General features: G+C 33.8%; 1 protein-coding gene and 2 long non-coding RNA genes across 3 annotated transcripts; 1 reads left to right on the forward strand and 2 right to left on the reverse strand.

The window, feature by feature from the left end:
- Positions 1 to 4979: 4979 nt before the first annotated feature.
- LOC139895726 (uncharacterized) lies at positions 4980 to 6885 on the reverse strand. Its single transcript, XR_011775992.1, has 3 exons — positions 6791 to 6885; positions 6023 to 6180; positions 4980 to 5203 (listed from the first exon to the last, which is right to left on the reverse strand). It is a non-coding gene; the product is annotated as an uncharacterized lncRNA (long non-coding RNA).
- A 523-nt stretch (positions 6886 to 7408) lies between these two features.
- On the reverse strand, positions 7409 to 13372 carry LOC139895727 (uncharacterized). Its single transcript, XR_011775993.1, has 3 exons — positions 13241 to 13372; positions 12336 to 12425; positions 7409 to 7771 (listed from the first exon to the last, which is right to left on the reverse strand). It is a non-coding gene; the product is annotated as an uncharacterized lncRNA (long non-coding RNA).
- Positions 13373 to 14392: 1020 nt separating this feature from the next.
- LOC139895729 (transcription factor RF2b-like) lies at positions 14393 to 17228 on the forward strand. Its single transcript, XM_071878266.1, has 4 exons — positions 14393 to 14852; positions 15831 to 15963; positions 16221 to 16305; positions 16711 to 17228. Exons 1-4 carry the CDS (start codon positions 14437 to 14439, stop codon positions 17046 to 17048), a joined length of 972 nt encoding a protein of 323 aa, XP_071734367.1. The 5' UTR covers positions 14393 to 14436; the 3' UTR covers positions 17049 to 17228.
- The last annotated feature ends 3987 nt before the right edge of the window (positions 17229 to 21215 follow it).

Genomic DNA, 21215 nt, shown 5'->3' on the forward strand with positions numbered 1-21215 from the left:
CTGCCTGTTGAGTATCACATCATTGAATTTTCTATCATCAACCTTAGAATAGGAGGGAACAGGAGTATTGTTACCAGGGGATGCATTCGTTGCCTTATGTTGTACATCAGGTTTCTTGACATCGATATCACGGGCTTTGTACACCTTAAGCATGTAGTCACCGGCCACGATAAGATTGAGTCTCCTTGCAAGTGAATCTTTGTGAAATTCAGGGACATCAAGGAATCTAACGAAACCGAATTTTCTACCACTTTTTAAAGTCTTCTTAGGAATGTAAACCTCATGGATATTGCCGTATTTTTTGAATATGTCCCAAAAATCAAAGGAACGCCAATTATCGGGGAAGTTATGGAATAGGTAAGAGGTTATTCTGGACTTATGGATCGGTTCAGTGATATGTTTTGTGTTAGGGTTTGTTGAAACATAGCTAGGGTTTCCAAAACGTTTAATGAGATTGACGGATGTTTCCCGGTGTTTAAAGTTATTGTAAATCTGATGTGACGATGTGTTTAGTCTAGGAAAATTAGGGTTAGGATTGGAGGGGTGACGGCTGTGATGTGGAACATCGTGGTGCAGGTTTTGGGCATTAGGGTTAGGGTTTTTGGCCGATGAATGTTGCTTTTTTCCGTCCACCTTAACCCACACGCCTTCATTGATCGGTCTGTATGAGATGTTGTGGTTATTATTGGGGATGAAGGGTTTCGATTGTTGCTGGTTATTCTGTGATATGGGTGTGAAAGGAGATAGGGTGATGTTGGGCATGTTTGCAAATAATTAAAAAAGAAGAAGGGAATCTAAATCTAATGCTAAAAACGTAAACGATTGATGAGAAAAGAAGGTTGCAGGTTGCAGGTTGCCTGTGAGGTTACCGGCGATGGAAGATGAAGAGGCAAGATGAGAGCATCGTGAGGCTATTGTGAGAGATTAAAGTTTAGCTTGATACGTACTTTTCTAAATTAATTAAAAAGCATTGTCATAATTTTCTCGTGATTTTATGGTTTTCTTTAAGTTTCAAAGGAATTTGAATCTACAATAGAAGTAGTTTGAATTTAAAATGCTATGGAGTACTTCTTAATGTTCTGTAGCAATTAAGGGGTTGATTATGTTAACATAGTATTACTGACATAGTGGCATGATTGTATAAAAATTAATTTCACGTGCTTAAAATATACGGAGTAGTATGTTTTATTTTAATTTAAAACTAAGTCTAAACTAAATTATTTGTAAATTAAAGTATAATTTATGATTTCATAATCCAAGACAAGAAAGATTTTAATATATATATATATATATATATATGATTCAGAGAGAACTAATGGTAAAAGAGAACTCAGAAAACTCACATATGAATGCATATGCACATACCATATGCACCTATTACCCCCACCTAAACTTAAGTATTGACTTTTTTTTATATAAATAATTTTTTTCAACCTGTATATTGATTAAAGTTCAGTCTGTGTACAGATTGAATTGAACCCAATATGTGTACATATTGAACTAAATCTGTGTGCAAATTAAACTCAATCTGCTACAGATTGATCTCAATATATGTGTGTGCAAATTGAACTCAACATGTGTACAAATTAAACTCAATCTGTATACAGACTAGAACTTCTTTATTTAATTTATAAAAAAAAAAAATTATTTCAGCATGTATACAGATTGAGTTCAGCTACCATATGCACCTACTATGTATAAAACTTGGAAAAGACTCTAATCTCGATTTCATAAAAAAAAAATGAAGAACGTGTATAAGCAAAAATAAAGAACAAAAAACTACTTAATGAATTGTTAATGATGACTAGAGGTGGGTCAATTTGAGTGATGTTCTATTTCAAATGGGCCAAAGCAACAGTACGTGCAAAATTAGATGAAGATGGTAGATGCATCTCACAAAATCAAGTTTATAACGAAAATTAAAAACGCATATATGTTGGGATTCATCTCGTGAATCTATATACAAAGTTTCAGATTCTAACTCTTAGATTCGAGCTCAAATTAGTGAGTCAAAGACTTGAGGAGAAAAGTCAACACTTTCTTCATATCTCAAATTCATAATCTATATGATGTTTCAGGTTGTAATAATGACTGACGAGCATTAGGTGCACATTTTAAGCAAACTTTCATGCTGGAATCATCATCTAAAACGAATTGGATTGATGAATTGAATTCATGTTCATCGTTCATCAAGCGAGCTTTTGTTTTTTCTTTGGTTCTCTGAGTTCGCGTTTATCGAAAGTTCGCTCTGGCTCCTTTCACTATATATACATAATATAATCAAAATCATATCCAATGCAATGCTCGTAATCAAATTCACATAACCAGTATCAAATGAAGTAGCAACTAACACATAATAGCAAATATATCAGTTTGATTTGAATAACACGATAACAATTATGGAGTACAATCTGATTTAAATATCACGATAACAATTACAATACGACCGTATATCATGCTTAAGATGCTTAGAACTCCAACTTATTTGCGTTGTACTGTAAGTCTGTAACCCAATCTAAATTCAATATTTCTATAACCCAATGTAAGTTCAATATTTGAATGGTATTTTACCAAACACGAGAGTATATTTGGATGATGATATTTTACCGAATGTGGAGTTGGTCACAAGATGGGTTAAACAAATCCCTCAGAAGGTCAACATTTTTGTATGGCATCTTGCTCCGGATAGGTTGCTGACAAGGTTGAACTTCTCTAAACGTAGTATGGAGATAATCGATATTGGTTGCCCGATTTGCGATGGCCAAATTAAATCAACCGATCATTTATTTTTTGATTGTTCGATTGGTATGGACTTATGGAGGTCGGTTCGAGTATGGATGGACGTAGGCATCCTGATTGTTCACTCGTGGCTTTCGTTGATGGAATGGTTCGATGCATATCATTGCGTGACTGAGGTGAAGACTCGCATTTACATTATTATTGCTTCATTAGTGTGGCATATTTGAAGACATCGTAATAGTGTCATTTTTGGTCCCCAATTGAAGAAAGATAGACTATTTGAGTCTATTAAAAATTATTCTTTTAATTAGTTGAAAAGTAGAAGCAAATGTAACCGTAGATGAGTAGATGGGATGATTGGCTTTCAAAGCCCGTGTAAGTTCGTTGAACCTCTTCCTCTAGTGTTACTAGCCTACTAGGGGATTGAATTTTGTATAAAAAAAATTTTTGTTTGCCGTTAATAAAAAAAAGTTTAACTTCAATATTTCTAATTATAGTTGTACGTATATGTGGAAGAGAAATGTGAGAATGATAATTTGAAGTGAAAATATATTTCGCCTATGTTTACTAAAATTAAACTTCGTAACTTGTCAAACAAAAATAATAAATTTATCATGTTAATTTGCCAGTAAAATTTTGGGATGTTACAAAAGCACTTTATTCAAGATGGTAGTACAGCATATTCGAATTATAGATCCAAAGTCCATAAAACTATGATACTTTATCCTTATACATCTCTCCCAACAATGGTCCTAAAACCATCGAATCTCGCATGTGTGTTATTCAACACTCATATTTGGTAAATATTTATAGCTATTTAATAATTTCTATTTTGAAGAGATGTATATATATCACATTCTTATTTGAAACTAGTAAACATAAAATATTTAATATGTAAAAATAGTAATATACATCCGAGTTTGTTAACCAATCGGGGGAAGCGGGGGGAAGCAAATTTTTTTTTTTTTTTTTGTTTTTTGAAAAAACTTTGTTCACGAACATTATAGATGAGATGAAAATATGAACATTTAGTAGAGACACTTTGTGATAAATGTTTTTATTTTGGCGGAAAAAAAGCTCGATGAAGTAATATATAACAATTATCGTGTTTTTCGAGCGTATTTTGAGATTTTAGCTATTGGGGTTTAGATATTAGGGTTTATATATTAGGGTTTATAGGGTTTAGATATTAGGGTTTAGAAATTTAGGGTTTAGGGTTTAGATTTAGGGTTTAGATTTAGGATTTAGATTGAGTTTTTAACATGAACGGTTTAGAGTTTAGGGTTTAGGGTTTGGTGTTTTGGGTTTATTCCATAAACCCAAAACACCAAACCCTAAACCCTAAACTCTAAATCGGGCTAAATTTTTACTTCACAAAACATGAAGAAAAAAAACGTTCATATTCTTCACGAACAATATTATCTTGAATGTTATTTTTGTCGACCGTTTTCCCGCCTAAATAATAACATTCATCACGAAGTGTCTCTTCTAAATGTTAATATTTTCGTGTGATCTTGATGCCGGAAAATTTTTTTTCAAAAAAAACGAATTTTTTTTTTTTTGCTTCCCCCGATTGGTTACTTCCCCCATTGATCCTGCCCTATATATATATATATATATATATATATATATATATATATATATATATATATATATATATAAATGACCAAAATCATGTATATCTTGTTACAGAATGGGAAAACATTTCGTGTAGTCGTGGGTGGGTTAGGGAACAAAATCTTTTAGGTGAGTGGTGGGCTTTTATGGAACATGGGGATTCGATAATATATCCCCTTTTCTTTCTTTAGATCTACAGTCTACTATTTTACATTGGAGCTTGGGATCCATATTTATCCACTTCCCACATGCCCATATTTATCCATATTTACAGGTGTGGTACCACGTACAACCCCATGATGCACAACCAAACTACTGCATACACTTTGTACAAACACTTGAAGCACTCTAGAGTTGTAGCTCACAGTCACGTAGGTGTAATCTAATTCAACTCTAACTCTTGGCTTATTGTGACTTTGTGAGGTACAAATGCAAAAGATTCAGCCAACTGTACCCTCATTACTGGATTGGCTAGCAAAAAGCAAAAACAGATAAGCACACATAAGGGTCCCAATATCCTCACAAGAGTATATGTTAGGGGTGATCACGAAAAGGACAAAAACGGTCACGGAATAATCCAGTTAAGCCGTGTATATCTGAATAAAAATAATAGTCCTCTCCCCAGATAGCTTCAATATGAAAAACTGTATCCGTTTACCCGTTTAGATTATCATTACACCATGACAGTATGACACACACAAATCCACAACCAAACCAGACATAAATTAGTACAGTTTTGGTTTAAAACTGGTTCAAGACTAACATTATTGAGGAGTAACATTATAGATGTGCATGGCCCAGTAGCTCCTTTGAATGTAGCCACACCTTTGTCATCAGTGAAAAGATACTGCACCCATCAAACAAACATTCATGTTAATACATACATGCACGCATCTGTCCTGAATCATGGATCCGCTTTTAATCATCCATGTGTGGACATGTACATACGTACAAGCATAATTAAAAGTTATCCAAATATGTGAAATCCGAAAGTATTGGGCTTCACCTCTTCAATCTTTAACTGTTAAATGAAACTTTAAACGCTTTAAAGTTTGTACTAAACATACTTTTTTTTTTTTGAAAGGCAGGGTAATTATATTATAACAATCAAGAGTACATCAAGGAACATCCAAAAGATCCGGATGAACCAAAACGAAACAAAACACGAACTTATTTACATTTTAAGGGAGCAAAGATTGCCACCTAATTCCCTACGAAACAACATACATATGAGGATTAACTAACCAACTAAGCCAATCAATGGAGACACCTTTGATCCTAGCCGAGATCCATTCGAATGATTTAACTTGAATTTCATTAAGAATCACCGGATGTGAACTTTTACTTTCAAGGTCAAACCTTTTACTTAGCAATTTTGATGTCAGAATTTTTGATAATTTTTAACTTAAGATCCAATAGAACATATTTTGACAATAAATGGAGCAAGACATGACGTAAAGATCAACTTTGTGCTTCTATGTGTACAATGAAAATGTAAATTCGTGAAACATGAAGATATTTAAAGTTCAACCCAAGCTGACCTGATGTGTTCCGTACGTAAAGATGGTCAATTTCAACCCAAACTGCCTATATTGCCACTTAATATGCAAACATATGTTATTTAAAAGTTCTATGCAGACATAGATTGCATAAGAATGATATTTACCTGTCAGCTTACGGATGTTTGGATGCCTTACAAATGAGCCCAACCTGTATTTTTTAAAGAGTGACACTTAATTCTTTGTCTTTTTCATCTGCTACCTTTTCAGTCACATTCTTCTACTCGGTTGCAGCTTCGAATTTTCCCTGGACTGGTTTGTTCGACTACAAGAAAAATGCAAATAGATTTACTACAGCAAGCTTGAAGAATAAGAAAAAAATCCAGATCGTATTTCAACAATTTTCAATTTGTAATGTTTCGCCAACTGAGAGAAAAATATATAATTTACAGGGACAGAAAATATATTCATTTGGAATGACCGCTATAAGTGAACCACTACTATAAGATATTCAGCACATGCATAATCTACAATGTACATATGACACATTTCATTATTAAAATTTATAGCGAGTTTACTCGGTACTCACATGAGGATCGAAATGGGCTTTTCTTTAGCACAATTGCTTTAAATAGCTCTCTAAAATCATGCGTACTATGCAAGATATCATTGATGCATTAGTACAAAGTAAAAGAAAGGCGAAAACCTAATGTTCCCCATTTCAGGGATATAGAAAAGGCAGACTAACTAACGAGGCTAAAAAGCATTGAGAGTTGAAATCCACAGAAAGATTGTCATGAAGAATAAGAGATCTACAGTTACTGTATTTAGCAAGTAAGAAATCGAATGCCGATACAAACAATGACCATCACTTAAATGTGGTGCTAGGATCATGACTCAAAAAACATTATTTAAATGCAACAGAAACCTATTACCTGTATGTAATCCATCCATTTAAACAGATGTGAGAGTTTATTATGGTCTGAATCTGGAAGATTAATCAACAGAGAGCAAACATTAGGCATGACATATATAAAGCTTAACGATTAAAGTAAAATTACAAACATAATGGGTAAAAAGAAGATAGAAACAATGCGGGAGTAAGCAAGCGATGACTTTTAGAGATCTTAGAAAATGCGCTTAACTATAATAGGCGTGTTTGGCATATTCGGATATTCCAAACATCGAAATCAATTCATTACAAATTATATGTTGGACATCACGCCACCTATCATGAAATATCAACAGTAAATAGGTATAGATCCAGACACTAGATGCATAACTCCTTACTCAACAGGCAACATTGCAGTTCAGGCACTAAATGATCTACAAGTACATATGAATCACATGTCTCAAATAAACACCTTTTTGTATCTCTATTCTCAATCTAATAGATTGAAACGGCCACAAATCGATTCTCGAAAAAACAACTTTATCTTTTTTATGAATCACATGTCTCAAATAAACAGTCCTATGCACGGAGCGCACCCCAAAATTCCAAGTTTTCTGTTTCAGCTGCAAACAACAGTGCACGGAGCGCAGCCCTGCAGCTCTTTTTTTTTTTTTTTTTTTTTTCCGACCAAAATAATACTTGACCCAATTTAAACTCTAACAATGACATTTCAAAGTAACTCGCTGTTAGCCTCAAATACATACAAGTCAACATTTTCAACAAGTTTAGATATTCACAAACTACCTCTAGTATTAAACTACCCATTACAAAGACATGTGGTTAATTTGACCCAAATTACATAACTACAACAAAAGATCAAAGCATGATTCTAAAGATATCACTATCCCACCCAAAGGCATTTAACAATTCAGCTACAAACAAGACAAGCATGACATCCCGAAAGCATATCTTCACATCAACAAGCTAGTCATCTGTCATACCCTTGCCTTTGTCCACCCGGAGCCTATAAAAAGGTAAACAACAACGGGTAAGCGATGCTTAGCGAGAAATCGCTTACCAAGAACAACTAGTACAAATACATATACATATATATACGTATATCATCATTAGCCACAACATGTCAATACTCATGGCCAGTCCCGATGGACGAAGAGCCATATCAAACAAGTGGTGGATCCTATAGACGAAGAGCCACATATACATCCAATCAAGTTGTCGATTCCAATGGACGAAGAGCCACATACACATACAATCATGTGGCCGGTCCTATAGACCCTAGAGCCAGTGGCGGATCTAGGTTTCGTAGTCACTGGTGTCACTAATTAAAAGTTTAAAAAAAATTACACTGTCAAGTGGTGTCACACACAAAAATTACACTATCTAGTGGTATCATTAGTTACAATCCCCGAAAATTTTCCGCTGAATATAGTGGTAGCCCGTGCGGTACCACTGAATATAGTGTAGATCCGCCCTTGTGAAGAGCTGCATGCACATACCATTACAATCAAGTGGTCGGTCCCTATAAACGAAGAGCCACATACACATACAATCAAATTAATGGTTCTTGCAACGAAAACCCCATACACATACATATATGCATTTATAAAAGTTGTACTCATCTCAATTCCAAGCAAATAATCAACACAATCGTTCTCAAGCACAATCACCTAAACAATAGGCGTACACATACAATTTCATCAATATTCATGGTGGAGAATCTAGTCTCGTAACTCAATGAGGTCCTAAATTTTTTTCCCGATAACTTACTTGAACAAAAAATTGAATGTGTCGGATCGGGTCATTACCAACACCATCAAACAAAAGCATATCATTAATACAAATATATTTTATGTTGAATTTGTTAAATACTAAATGCAACTTTTAATTTTGTCTACGCGATTCCAAAACGATAAAATTCATCAACAATTGCATTATTGCTAATACTATCTAACACGCATATACGAAATTAGACAATCATTGCTAATACCATCTAACGGAATTTCTAGATTTCCCAAAAAAAATTAAAGTACAGTAGCATATTACAGGTAGTTGTTTCCAAAAGAAGTGTCACAATCAAATATATTACAATCTAAGTGTCACAATCAAGTATCAAACAAAAACTATATTATATAAATCGGCAATTTTATCAGTAAGCAAGTTAAAAAACCTTAAATAACTAGCCACACTACACATTCCAAAAAAAGAAGCTACCATTTTGGGATTAGGAGTTGCAAAATTAGAATAAAAATAGGACAAATGAACCATACCATATATTGATGAATGACCGATTAAAATTGTAGTTCCACAATTTTGGCAAAAATTTGAAGAACAAAGCGCATTAGATGTTTTCGTGTTGAACAAAAGCGTGAACAGTGTGTTTGTGTTACCGTGTATGAGAAAACAAAAAAAGGGGTCACTTTTTCTTTATAAATTTATTAGTAGTTCATATTATAAGATCGTAGTAAACCAAGTATAAATATTTTTAGTGGCTCATACTCAAAAATTATAAACATTAAAAATATATGGGATCCTACAATTATATTTAGTGGTGTCCTCTAAAATTTTAAATAATCAATTGTAACATAAATTCCGTAACTAGTGGTGTCAAGGGATCCCACGACTATAGAGGTAGGTTCGCCATTGATATTCATTCACATTAATTGCACTAACGGCTCATCATTTAAGCCTCAAACACATTTCTAAACATCATTTGATTAGTTCCAAGACTTATAACCATAAGTCTTCCCAATTCACAAAACTCAATTTGTTAAGTCTAGTTACTAAAACTCAATTTGACCCACAAAACCCATTTTCAACCAAAATTTGACAAAACACAAGACTTATGATCCATAAGTCTTCTTAATTCATACCAAGCTCATCAAATTACAACCTACCCTTTTTAAAACCTTGTCAAACAAGACTTTCGACAGATTTCAACTTATTAAACAAGTTACTAACTAAAAATCTCCATTCTTTACAAGTTCATCCTCATTCAATCCATTAACTCATAAACCCTAACTTGTCAAATTCGAATTAAGGTTTAGATGTAGTTAAAAACTCCATTTCTAACACTAACTAAACCATATAAACACATAAAAATCGAAATTAAAAGTAATAAAACTCATACCTGAATTCCAGGGTTACAAAAATCCCCAAAATCACCCAATTGAAGAAGAACTTTGCACTATGTGATTCTAAACCATTTTTTTTTTTTCTCAGCTCAAGAGAAGCTATGAGATTCTAAACCATATTTATTAACTTATTTATCCATATTTACACTATTTACCCTGCCCAACTTAAAACTTTGTACTTAGAGTCCTTTTACTAACTTTTGTAAGGTTAACAAACAATAAATAAATCCTTTAAAAGATGGGGTGTCACATAGATGACGAGCTCCCGGAAAAACTACAGCCAGTAATATGCCTTTGCCAGTAATATGCCTTAAAGTATCAGATACTTTATATAAACCAAGTGAACAAGCCATGCAACACCTTCATAGTGAAAGATAATCAAGGGTAACGCCTTCATTAGTCTCATCAAAATTTCAGGTTACCAACACACATTTATTGATTTCCAACTATTCTCCTTTCTCGATGAATTATAAGTAAGTATCAGGTAAAATAGACCAATAACCAAATCAAAACCAAATGAAATTCTTTCTAGGTGTGATGTAGATTAGGTCCCAGTGCGAGTATCAGAAAATTCCCACAAATTGAATGAGAAGTCGGCAAAGACCTCCTTGTACACGTCCCCGAGGGCTGCCTCACTTTCAAAGCGTAAACTCTTGTAAATTTCTTTCTGGTCCACCAAGAATTTTTTGTTTCATCCGGTCTGTATAATTATTGTTTAACTTAACCCTTAAGTTATATTTTCATTAAAACAATAACGCTTAATACATGATATATCCTGAAACTCTTTGTTTACCATAACTCATAATTATATTTCCTAAACGATCCATTAACTAAAGGATAGTAAACAAAGTGATGAACTGAACTAAACACTACATATTAATAAAAAATTAAAATAAAGCAAAGCAGAGAGAAAAAGATGGAAAAAAAAGGAAGTCTGTAACTAATCTAGCGAAAAGTACAATTACATAAGGCAAGTGACTAATCAGAACGAATCATGTATTTAAACCCGAGTAAAGTACTTAAAAGAACACTGTCAACCTAACTAGCGATTTAGCTGTTCAAACTACTCCCTTCATTAACGCCTCTCTCAACATCATTTCTTAGTTTTTCAAGCTTGATCTCTAGTTCATTGATCTTCCCCTTTAGTTTATTCACTTGTTCAATCACCTTTGATATCTCCACTAGTGCGCCATGTAAGGATATTCAGCTCAGTTCTTCATCTCCTCTAAAGAATGCAACCTTTGTTTTTAGTACTCCAGAGGTGACGAAAAACATAGTCAGTCATCTCCTTACATGGAGCACTGTAGTCAAATCAAAGTGACTGAACAAGTGAATATACTGTAGGTGATGATCAATGAACTAAAGATTGAGTTTGCAAAACTAAGAGAGGATGATGAAAGAGGCAGTAATAAAGGAATTAGTTTGAGTAGCTGAATCGCGAGTTAAGTGGACAATGTTGTTTTAAGTACTTTAGTCAGGTTGAAAGAAATGATTCGTTTTGATTAGTTAAATGCCTTGTTTCGGTTATGATTGTACATTCTCTTAGATTAATTACAGGCTTCGTTATTTTTCCCATTTTTTTCTCTAGTTTGTTTTACTTTACATTTTTGGTAATATGTAGTCTTTAGTTCAACTCATCACTTTTGTTTAGTCTCCCTCAGTTGATTGATCGTTTAAAAAATATAATCATGAGTTATGGTAAGCGAAGAGTTCAGGGATATATCTTGTATTAAACGTTACTGTTTTAATGAAGAGAAATACTCCGTATAACTTAAGGTTTATGTTGAACAATATACAGGCCGAATGAAACTCGGCTATACTGTTTTATCTGTTACTACTGACATTTACTTATAATCCATCGAGAAGGGAGAATTGTCGGAGATCGATAAACGTGTGATGTAACTGGAAATTTTGATGGGAGGGGATCGCTCACTTGGTTTATATGAATTATTTGACTTTAAAGCCTATTCCTATTACTAGTATAGATTTTCAGGGAGCTCGTCATCTATTAGATTGACTGACTGAGAGTGAAGATACAGAGGTGTTTATTTCAACCATGGTGAAATGATCCTTCAAAGAAGATGAAGTTACATACCACATATGGATGAACAGTTGGAAAACAATTATATCAGCATCATCAGAAAGTTGGTATCCACCACCCACTATTAGATTTAACACTCAAGTTTTCATTTAACTCGTTTAGACCCTTTGAGCATCCCTCGGGATCTGATGGAAATTCTCTACAAAAGTTACCCACTTGTTGAACTGCCATTAAGATTAACATATAAGCTACGAATGTATTTTATTTCACCATGTAAAACACATAATGGAAGCCATTCATGTGACTCAAAAAGAAAACAATATTATGGTGTTAACTCTTAAATGTAGCTTATGGATGCAATATCACAATCACACAATGCCAAAATTGATACTCACCTCCTCATTGTACTCATTCTCAAGAGCAGTTTTTGCAATGTTAATAATCAAGCTTTTAAGGTCATTCACCACATCATCCATGAATTTTGTCTGTGTAAAAGATGTTGAATGGAGATTCAAGATATACTTAATAGATCATAAATCTTAAGTCAACATAAAATAAATCATAACCATCTATGATACAACCACAAAAACTCTTACTACAAGTCTGGCCGATAAAGAAAAATAATGATTGTTTAAGATCACCCAAAGTGTTAAACTGAATATAATATGTAAACAAAAAATAAAAGGAAAATTGAATTCAAATGACCGAATTCACACCATCATGATTCATGCATTGATTTTAACACATACAAATATAATGAGACTCGAAAAAATAAAGACTTAACACTCTATATATCATGATTCATGACACATAAAAGGGCGTAAAGACACAAGACAGCAATAAAATTGTTGCAATAATATCTAAAATGCCAATGCAACTAATCAACAAATCTAAAATGCCAATGCAACTAATCAACAACAAAAAAGTTAGCAAATATCAAAATTTACCATAAATGTCTCAGATAAAAAAAAAAGCAAAATCTAGCATAAAAATAAAAAAAGGCGCACATAATACCGCATAAGAAAAATAAAGTCTATCAGTTAAATTGGACGTAGAATAAGTTTTTTTAAGTAATTTTCCCTAATAAGATACTTTATTTGATTAAGCATAGGCACTGAAGTGCTTATTATGTTGATAAATCGCACATACTGTGAGATCTAGAGCTAATTAACTTTTACTATACAATTACAACAATAATAAACATCAATCAATATCTATATAACAAAATGGAGCATAAATAGCTGAAATCAGATGAAACATGTGAGGTGAAATTTGTGCATAAGACTGAAATGTAACTTACAGCATTCACTGATTTGAGTCACAGAGAGCCGATACGATTGCTCGTTTTCTTTCAGCAATCACGCCATTGCTAACAGATGCCGTCGTTGTGATTACAAAGCTCACCTGCAATTCTACATCTGTTTGATTTTGGTCAAGGCTTAGGGCTCGGTTTCATTTCACGGGCCTGAGCCCATTTAACACTTACATGGGCTTAACGTTTAGTATTTTGAGACGTACTTCCTATCCACACTACTATTACCTATTATTTTGTTATGTCCCAATTTTTTATATTATAATTTCTTAAAACTGTGTGCAAACAAGTAGACACTTATAATCGATTATCAATTAATTTAACAAATGATGAGAAAAATGATACGATATTTATATTACTATGTATATTTACAATTAAGAGCACGTGGTGTCCGGCTTCAATTTTGCCGTCCATCACCGACGCTGCAAGGACATGGATACCGCCCCAGCTTCAATTTCGTCATCCCTTCCCCGCGTTATCGTTGCGACGGTGATTTCTACCTTTTTTTCTTTTCTTTTTTTTTTCTTTTTTAATTATTCTATTTTCTTATTGGTCCACGACTAAAATCGACCCTGAAATGAATACCGAACGACACCCCCACTTTAGTCAATTTCAATGTCCATTTTTGACACCGAAATGGACTTTGGCAAAGTGACACTGACTACCAGTGCTTTAGGCAACCATATACTGGTTGATTCATATTCTAATTTAAACCGAGTCACCGATTTGCCAAATTAAATGGAGTTTCATTCTGCAAGCCAACAATTTTCCAACTGCGAGAATACAGATTCAGTAAAATGGTTCACCTTCGTTAATAATGACTGCAAATAAACCCTTAATCGTTAACACAAATCGTTTTCAACAAATAAAACGCAGATTTACATCCATCGGTTCCTTTAACCCTACCCTTGAGTCCACCTTGAGTCAACATATCCATTCGTACGAAGCCCGCTAATGGCCCATTTCGAATAGTAGTTTGAAGCCCAATGAAATTGTAAACTAACCCAAACAGGTGAAACGGGTCATAAACGCGTCAACCCGAATTACGAAACTTGATCCAGATTCCAGACATCCCCTTCCTTATTCTCCATCAGACAAATAAACCACTGAAAAGACATATACATACGCGTTTTTATAGAGTATAAGAAACTGAAGAAGAAAACTATACGCAACTGTAATTAAAAATGCAAGATCCTTCAAAAACGAATAATGCGGCGTCGTTTCCGTTCAGGCCGTCTCATCACCGACGAGCACATTCCGAAATGAACTTCCGGTTACCGGACGACTTAGATCTGCCATCAGATCCGTACGACGGACCTTCTGGAAGCTTCGAAGAATTAGGTTCAGAAGAAGATCTGTTTTGTACTTACATGGATATTGAGAAACTAGGATCTAGCTTGAACGACGACGCCGTTTTGAATAATAATGCCGGTGACGGCGACGACGTTGACGGAGATAAGAGTAATAGTAGACCTAGACATAGGCATAGTAATTCGGTTGATAGTTCGAGTTATTTAAATGAAAGTATTGAAGCTAAGAAGGCTATGGCTCCTGAAAAACTTGCTGAATTGTGGACACTTGATCCCAAGCGAGCTAAGAGGTATGTTACTCATAGTAACATTATGTATGATTACAAATTTATATGTATCACAACTTATGCTTTGTTATTAGTTATGTGATATGGATCTGTACAAATTCAATGCTTTAGTTTGATATAGAACTAACTTAGAAACCTGTTAGAAAATATTATAATTTTTTTTTTTTTTTTGTATTAGTTAGCTGCCAGATAATTAAGTTGCTGTGAAGATAAATGGTTTGCTAAATGCAGTTGTTAATAGGGACGTTTTTGTAGTTAAGACTTAAATGCATCGATTTAAATGTAAGAGAAGACTTTATGATTATGATAATTATTAGTACATATAATAGTGCTTTTGCTTCACCAATATACAGATTAAGCAGCTTATAGCACTAAGTTAGTCCTTTTGTATGACAGAATGATAGTGTAGTACTATAATTTACATATGAATATGAATGAATCCGTCAAATAAGCTTGTTTTTGGACTTAATTCAAGTTCACTAGCAACCGAGTGCTGACCTACATCATGTGGCGGAAATAGACACTTTTTTCACTAGGGGCGAAATTTTTTTAAAAGCGTAGCAAAATTTGAAGTTTTTTTGCAAAATTTGAAGGTTTTTGGGCAAAATTTGAAGGCTTTTGAGCAAACATTGAAGGATTTGGGGCAAAATCTTGAGACTTTGGGGACAAAATATGAAGACTTGTAGGCTACATGGATACGTACTACCCAAATAGTTTTATATTCGTGTGATATTCTTAAAAGGTATGGGCAACAAGTTAAAAACATAAAGCCTTTTTGTTGTCAAAGCATAAGTTGCTAGAGAAAACATAACCAAAAATGGTCCGACCGATTGTATAACTGGTGAAGGTGCAGTAGTAAACCTTCAGCAGTGAATTTTTATATCAAGATAAGGAGCCGTATAGTGCATTCATGATTTAGTTTGTCATTTAAAACATTAAGCATTGAGAGTTTCAGATCATCTAATTCTTTTTAGTATTCAGGATTTTGGCAAATCGACAATCTGCTGCTCGCTCAAAAGAGAGAAAGGCACGCTATATGTCTGAGCTTGAAAGGAAAGTTCAGACCCTGCAAACAGAAGCAACCACCCTTTCAGCACAATTGACATTGTTTCAGGTCAATATCTAAACCTCCTACTCTTGTTTTATCTCAATTTTTCGTCTTTAGTGTGTCCATGTACATAATTATGTTTCATAACTCCATGGCATGACATACGGCTTCATATACGAGAAGGAACCTATTACAGTATCAAATTATATTTGCACTTTAAACGTACTCCAACTTTAGATGTCGGTAACTCTGTAGGCACGATTTGAACATTATTATCAGTTGTACGACCTTTAATTTGTGAGCTTATGTTTTTCTTTATATAGAGAGATACAACGGGTCTCTCTTCTGAAAACACGGATCTTAAGCTTCGGTTACAAGCTATGGAACAACAAGCTCATTTACGTGATGGTAAAGTTTCTAAAACATAATTATCATAATATATCCCGCCCAACGATATTCTCCTGATCTTGAAATCCACCCAAGGTCGCCTTCCACACATCGCGTTGCGAGGGCAGTGGGGAGTGGGGTTTTACCATCCATGCCCTCAGATTGGTCCGGATTTCCTCTAGGGCAGCAGTTGGGGGCGGGTTATGCAACTGCAAGAGATGATCGCGTGGGTGGTTTAGTCCCGCTGGGTGATCCCAAAACTGCTATTTAAAAAAAAATATTAATTAAAAAAAAGACAAGGTGCCCAAAAACTTGCTCTCAAATTTGTGTACTCTGCTCAAATATCAATTGTAACTTTTGGAGACTTATGTTCCCAATAAGGATCCAACAAAATGATATAACTTTTTAACCTTTTTTGGAATACAGCTCTAAATGAAGCTCTGAAGCAAGAAGTAGAAAGACTCAGAATGGCGACTGGCGAAATAGCAAGCTGTTCAGACGCTTACAATTTTGGAATGCACCAGGTTCCTTACAACCAATCAAACATCTTCACAAGCCATCAACAATCGGAGCAGCTACAATACCAACACCACCAACCTCACCCTTTATTTGCAGCGGCTCAGGCTCAGGCTCTATCTGAAACACTACAACAAGACCCACTTGGCCGTTTTCAGGGACTCGATATCAGCACCAGAGGCAATCCTCATCTTATCAAATCTGAAGTCCCTTCAATCTCCGCCAGCGAAAGCAGCAGTACATTTTAATTATTATTGTTTTTCCACTTTTATGTTCCATTACATTCTTTAATTGTTAATAGACTAACACCTTGTTAGTGATGGAAATTTCATTTTCTTTAACATTATTTTTTTAACAATTCCCCTTTAGGGATCCAACATTGTTAATTTGTTATTTTTTGTCATTATTATGGTGACTATTGTGGGCTTATTCACTCTTGGCTATACAAGCTTTTTGTTTTTACGCCGAAAAAAAAAAGAAAAAAACTTATTGCAAAACTGGGACTCAATGGTTCCAAAATTGGGAATGGTGTTACTCTGTATGTATTTTTTAGTTTATGGTTATGGGCGGTTCAGTTATGACTTATGAGCTAACCAAAAACTGTCGAAAAAAGAAAGTATTTGGGAGATGTTAGAAGCTAGACCAAGAAGGTGGCTAAATTGACTATGTTGCCTCCAGTTAGTCACAGAACATGGTCCCTTGAGGCTGAACCATTATAAATGCACATGGCACAGTAACACTTGCATATCCAACATTGATGTGAAGGTTGCACCTTATTTGAAAGTTCAACAAGTGGGGGGGCTATATGTGTCTGTGGTTAGTTGCAAGAAATATACAACACCCATGTTAATGACTACCCCTTGATGGCTCTTGTTTCTTGTTTCACCCACAATATGTCGTTATTTGATTTTTCTTGTCAAATGGACCATTTTCAGTTTTACCTCAATATTATCCGCATCATTTCTGATCTTATTAATTAATTCTAAAATAAATAAAAGTTGAGCAATTTATTTTGTTGTAGTGCTATTTCATTAAAGTCTAACTTTTTGTTATCTCTATTGTAGTTTCTTAAAAATCACAACATATACATGTTTGGCTATTAGGATGTAGTTGTAAACTAAGGCTTTTAAAATGACTTTTAGTTAGGAGTGGCTTGAATATTTGGTTTCAACTATTCAGTTCGAAAATTGAACCCGCTAAAATCAAAATGAATGTGAAAAATTTAGATCCATTAAAATCAAAACCAACTACATATTCGGTTTTTATGTTTTCGGATTTTGTTAAATCAAAAATTGAATTCGACTTACTAAATTCATATTAGTATATTAGTGTAGTATATATTGTGAAATATAAATGTTTTGTTTCAACTTATAAAATCACATACATAATAGCTTTATGCTTTGTGAACTTGAATTTAGCTAGATTGTAACACTTATTAATGATTAATAACAAGCACGTGGTCATCCGCGCGTTGCGGCGGCGGACCACATCTACATATAACGTTTTTAAGTGCCGATTCTTATTGAAGTTGAAGGAAAGTTGTGGTGTATGTGTAAGGTATGGAAGTTGGAGTGATTTTACTATATTTGGTTTTTTTTACATCCAAAACTATATGCTATTTTTTTAAGAGAGACATATTTAGGTGTTAGAACTGTTGCACCACAGTCTATTGTTTATGGAGTTTAATATGAAGCTGGGGTTTTTAAGCCACCAAGTATTACAGCGTCTCCCTTCCTTTCTTTTTTCTTGATCGGCATTTTTTGTATCGTGTCCAGTTTAGGCGAAGCGTTGGATTTGCGTTGTATTGTTCTCTGTACCTGTATAGTTTAATAAGTTTGCCGTTAGTGAAGTTGTTAGCTAGTTCTAAAATCATATCTTAAAGGTGTTTATAACTACAAATTTTCATAATTTATCATAGTTAAGTAATAATATAAATGACGCTTGGAGAGTATAAAGACTAACGTAACATTGTATAGAAACCAATGTAACGTAATTACCTGGAGCATTACTGGATCGCTTCAACAAACCCAAAACCTTGAAAGAATGAAGGCTTTTCAGTTATTACAAAAGTTGTTCGTTTTATTTAATCGAACCCACATATTTTGACTCGCAACTATGAATCTATTTGCCACTTGTGTAGTTAAAAAAGTGGCATTTTTATTTTATATTTTCATAACAAAAATGTTTAGTTTTTTTTTTTTTTAAGTAATTCATTTGTAAGAAAAATGCATATTACTCTCCAAGTATATCATGAATTTTATACAAATAACGGAGAGATAAGTTAGAAACATACTATTCTTGTTCGTGTAGCCTTTTCTGGTATTATAAGGAGGTCACAAAATTCACGTATCAATTGCACACTTCCAATCATATCAATTCTATCTTCACGTACCATCACCTAATTAACATGGGAACATTGCAGATTTAGTAAATGTGGAATTACCTAGTGTGTCGCCATCATATGAAGTTGTGCAGGTGGCGTTTTTCTTGCAGGTAAGTATATGAGTTGAACCATCATTATGAATGGAGGCCTAATATACAACACACATACATATTTGAAGAACGTTAAACAAACCATAGCTTCACAATTCAACACCCCAGATTCATGGTCAGTAGGTGGTCGACATATTTGATCGGCAATTCAGTTTTATATTGGGATGTAACCACTGCAATTATTAACAAACAAATGACAACTATATATGAAATGTAACGATAAAAAATAATAACGACGAAATGACAAAGTATATACACATTAATATACCATTCAAAGCAACATGATTAGGAGCACAGGAGGTACTGGCAAAATAATTAATTGCATTATCTGGACTTCCTAGAAAGCTATCCCTGAAAATAAAGAAAAGGTAAGAATGAGTACACGATTTCTTATCCGTTTAGATCTTTTAAGAAATCTGCAATTTGACATTAATTTAAGTACGGATGGGCTTTAAGAGCAAATATTCTTAGTTATCTAACAATATATAAAAAGAAATAAACCATTGTTTTGACAGCCACTGTTTTTAACATTTCTTCTACTATGCTTCTGCTTAAAGCAAATAAAGTAAAGATTCTAATAATAAAACATAGCTAACTACAGTATAAGAATAAACATAACCATATATAAAAACAACTAAGAAAAATCTTACTGCACAATATTGAAAGCTTTAAATATCCAAGATGCTTGCACGAAAGAACCAACCCAAGCAATCCTACAAAAGAAAGAAAAACCATCAACACAATAATCTAAACCAAACGATTTACATACGATATTAAGCCACTACCGTTGATAATTCATCGAACAACAACAACAAAAACGGAGCTTCAAATATATATATATATATATATATATATAAGAGGAACTAAAAGTATCTATATAATAAATCTACATAGTGAAACTACAGATGAAAAAAAAAACCCACCTGAGCCTGTAGCACGAATTGGATACCAATGAAGAAGCAAAAAAATCCCTAAATACGAACCATAGAAAACAAAACATGGTTTCAGCGATAGTGTCACGATGGTGGTTGAAGGTACGCGAGCGGTGGTGACGATTGCAACCGGTGGCAGAAGAGAGAAACACTAATAGGGCTATAAGGGAGATAATCGCTCGAGGGTTTCCAGAAGAAGCTAGAATGGAAAGGGTGAAGGTTGGTGGGACTTAAATATCTCAAGAAGTGAGACTAAACTACCCCTGAGATGTTGCTGTAAAATGACGAAAATACCCTTTTATAATTTAATAATCGTGTGAACAGTAAAAATGCATTTTCTATTGAATATAATTATTATAATTATAACATAATAATATAATTATAATTATAATTATAATTATAATATAATTATAATATGTAGTTTGTATTATACAATTTTGCATAACTTGTAGCTTTCGCATGTTGAAGGTGTTTTGGCAAAATTTCAACTTTGTTGGTTTTTCAATTTTAACCGAAAACTGAATTTACATTCGATTTTAGGTTTGCTTTTGACATATATATTTGGTCTTCAGTTCAATTTTTTTTTTCTCCCAAAAGTTTTAAAACCAAAAGGATCAAATCGAATAAATCGTAACTCGATGGGTCCACTTAATATATCTGATGCAATATGAAACGAAGTTTACCCTCTCTTCAAATGGGAATCAACAATCCAAAGGCAGACAAGAGATTGTGAGCAAAGCTTTCACTGGACCCAATACAATCCACAATTTGGATACACTTTTTTTTTTCCTTGTGGCTGCCATTTTTCTTAAATCCCCAAAATTAAATGTTTTTTTGTCAAAATATATCTTTTAAGATTCGTGAAAACAAGATACTGTCAGACTTGTATCTGTCTACGTAACCGTTATGGACCAGAGCAACAAGAGTTTTTTTTTAACGACCGGAAGTATATATATTAAAACACGCTCCCTAGCAAGATGCTAAGAATGG

This window comes from Rutidosis leptorrhynchoides, chromosome 3 (genome assembly GCF_046630445.1).
Source record: "Rutidosis leptorrhynchoides isolate AG116_Rl617_1_P2 chromosome 3, CSIRO_AGI_Rlap_v1, whole genome shotgun sequence".
Lineage (NCBI taxonomy): Eukaryota > Viridiplantae > Streptophyta > Magnoliopsida > Asterales > Asteraceae > Rutidosis > Rutidosis leptorrhynchoides.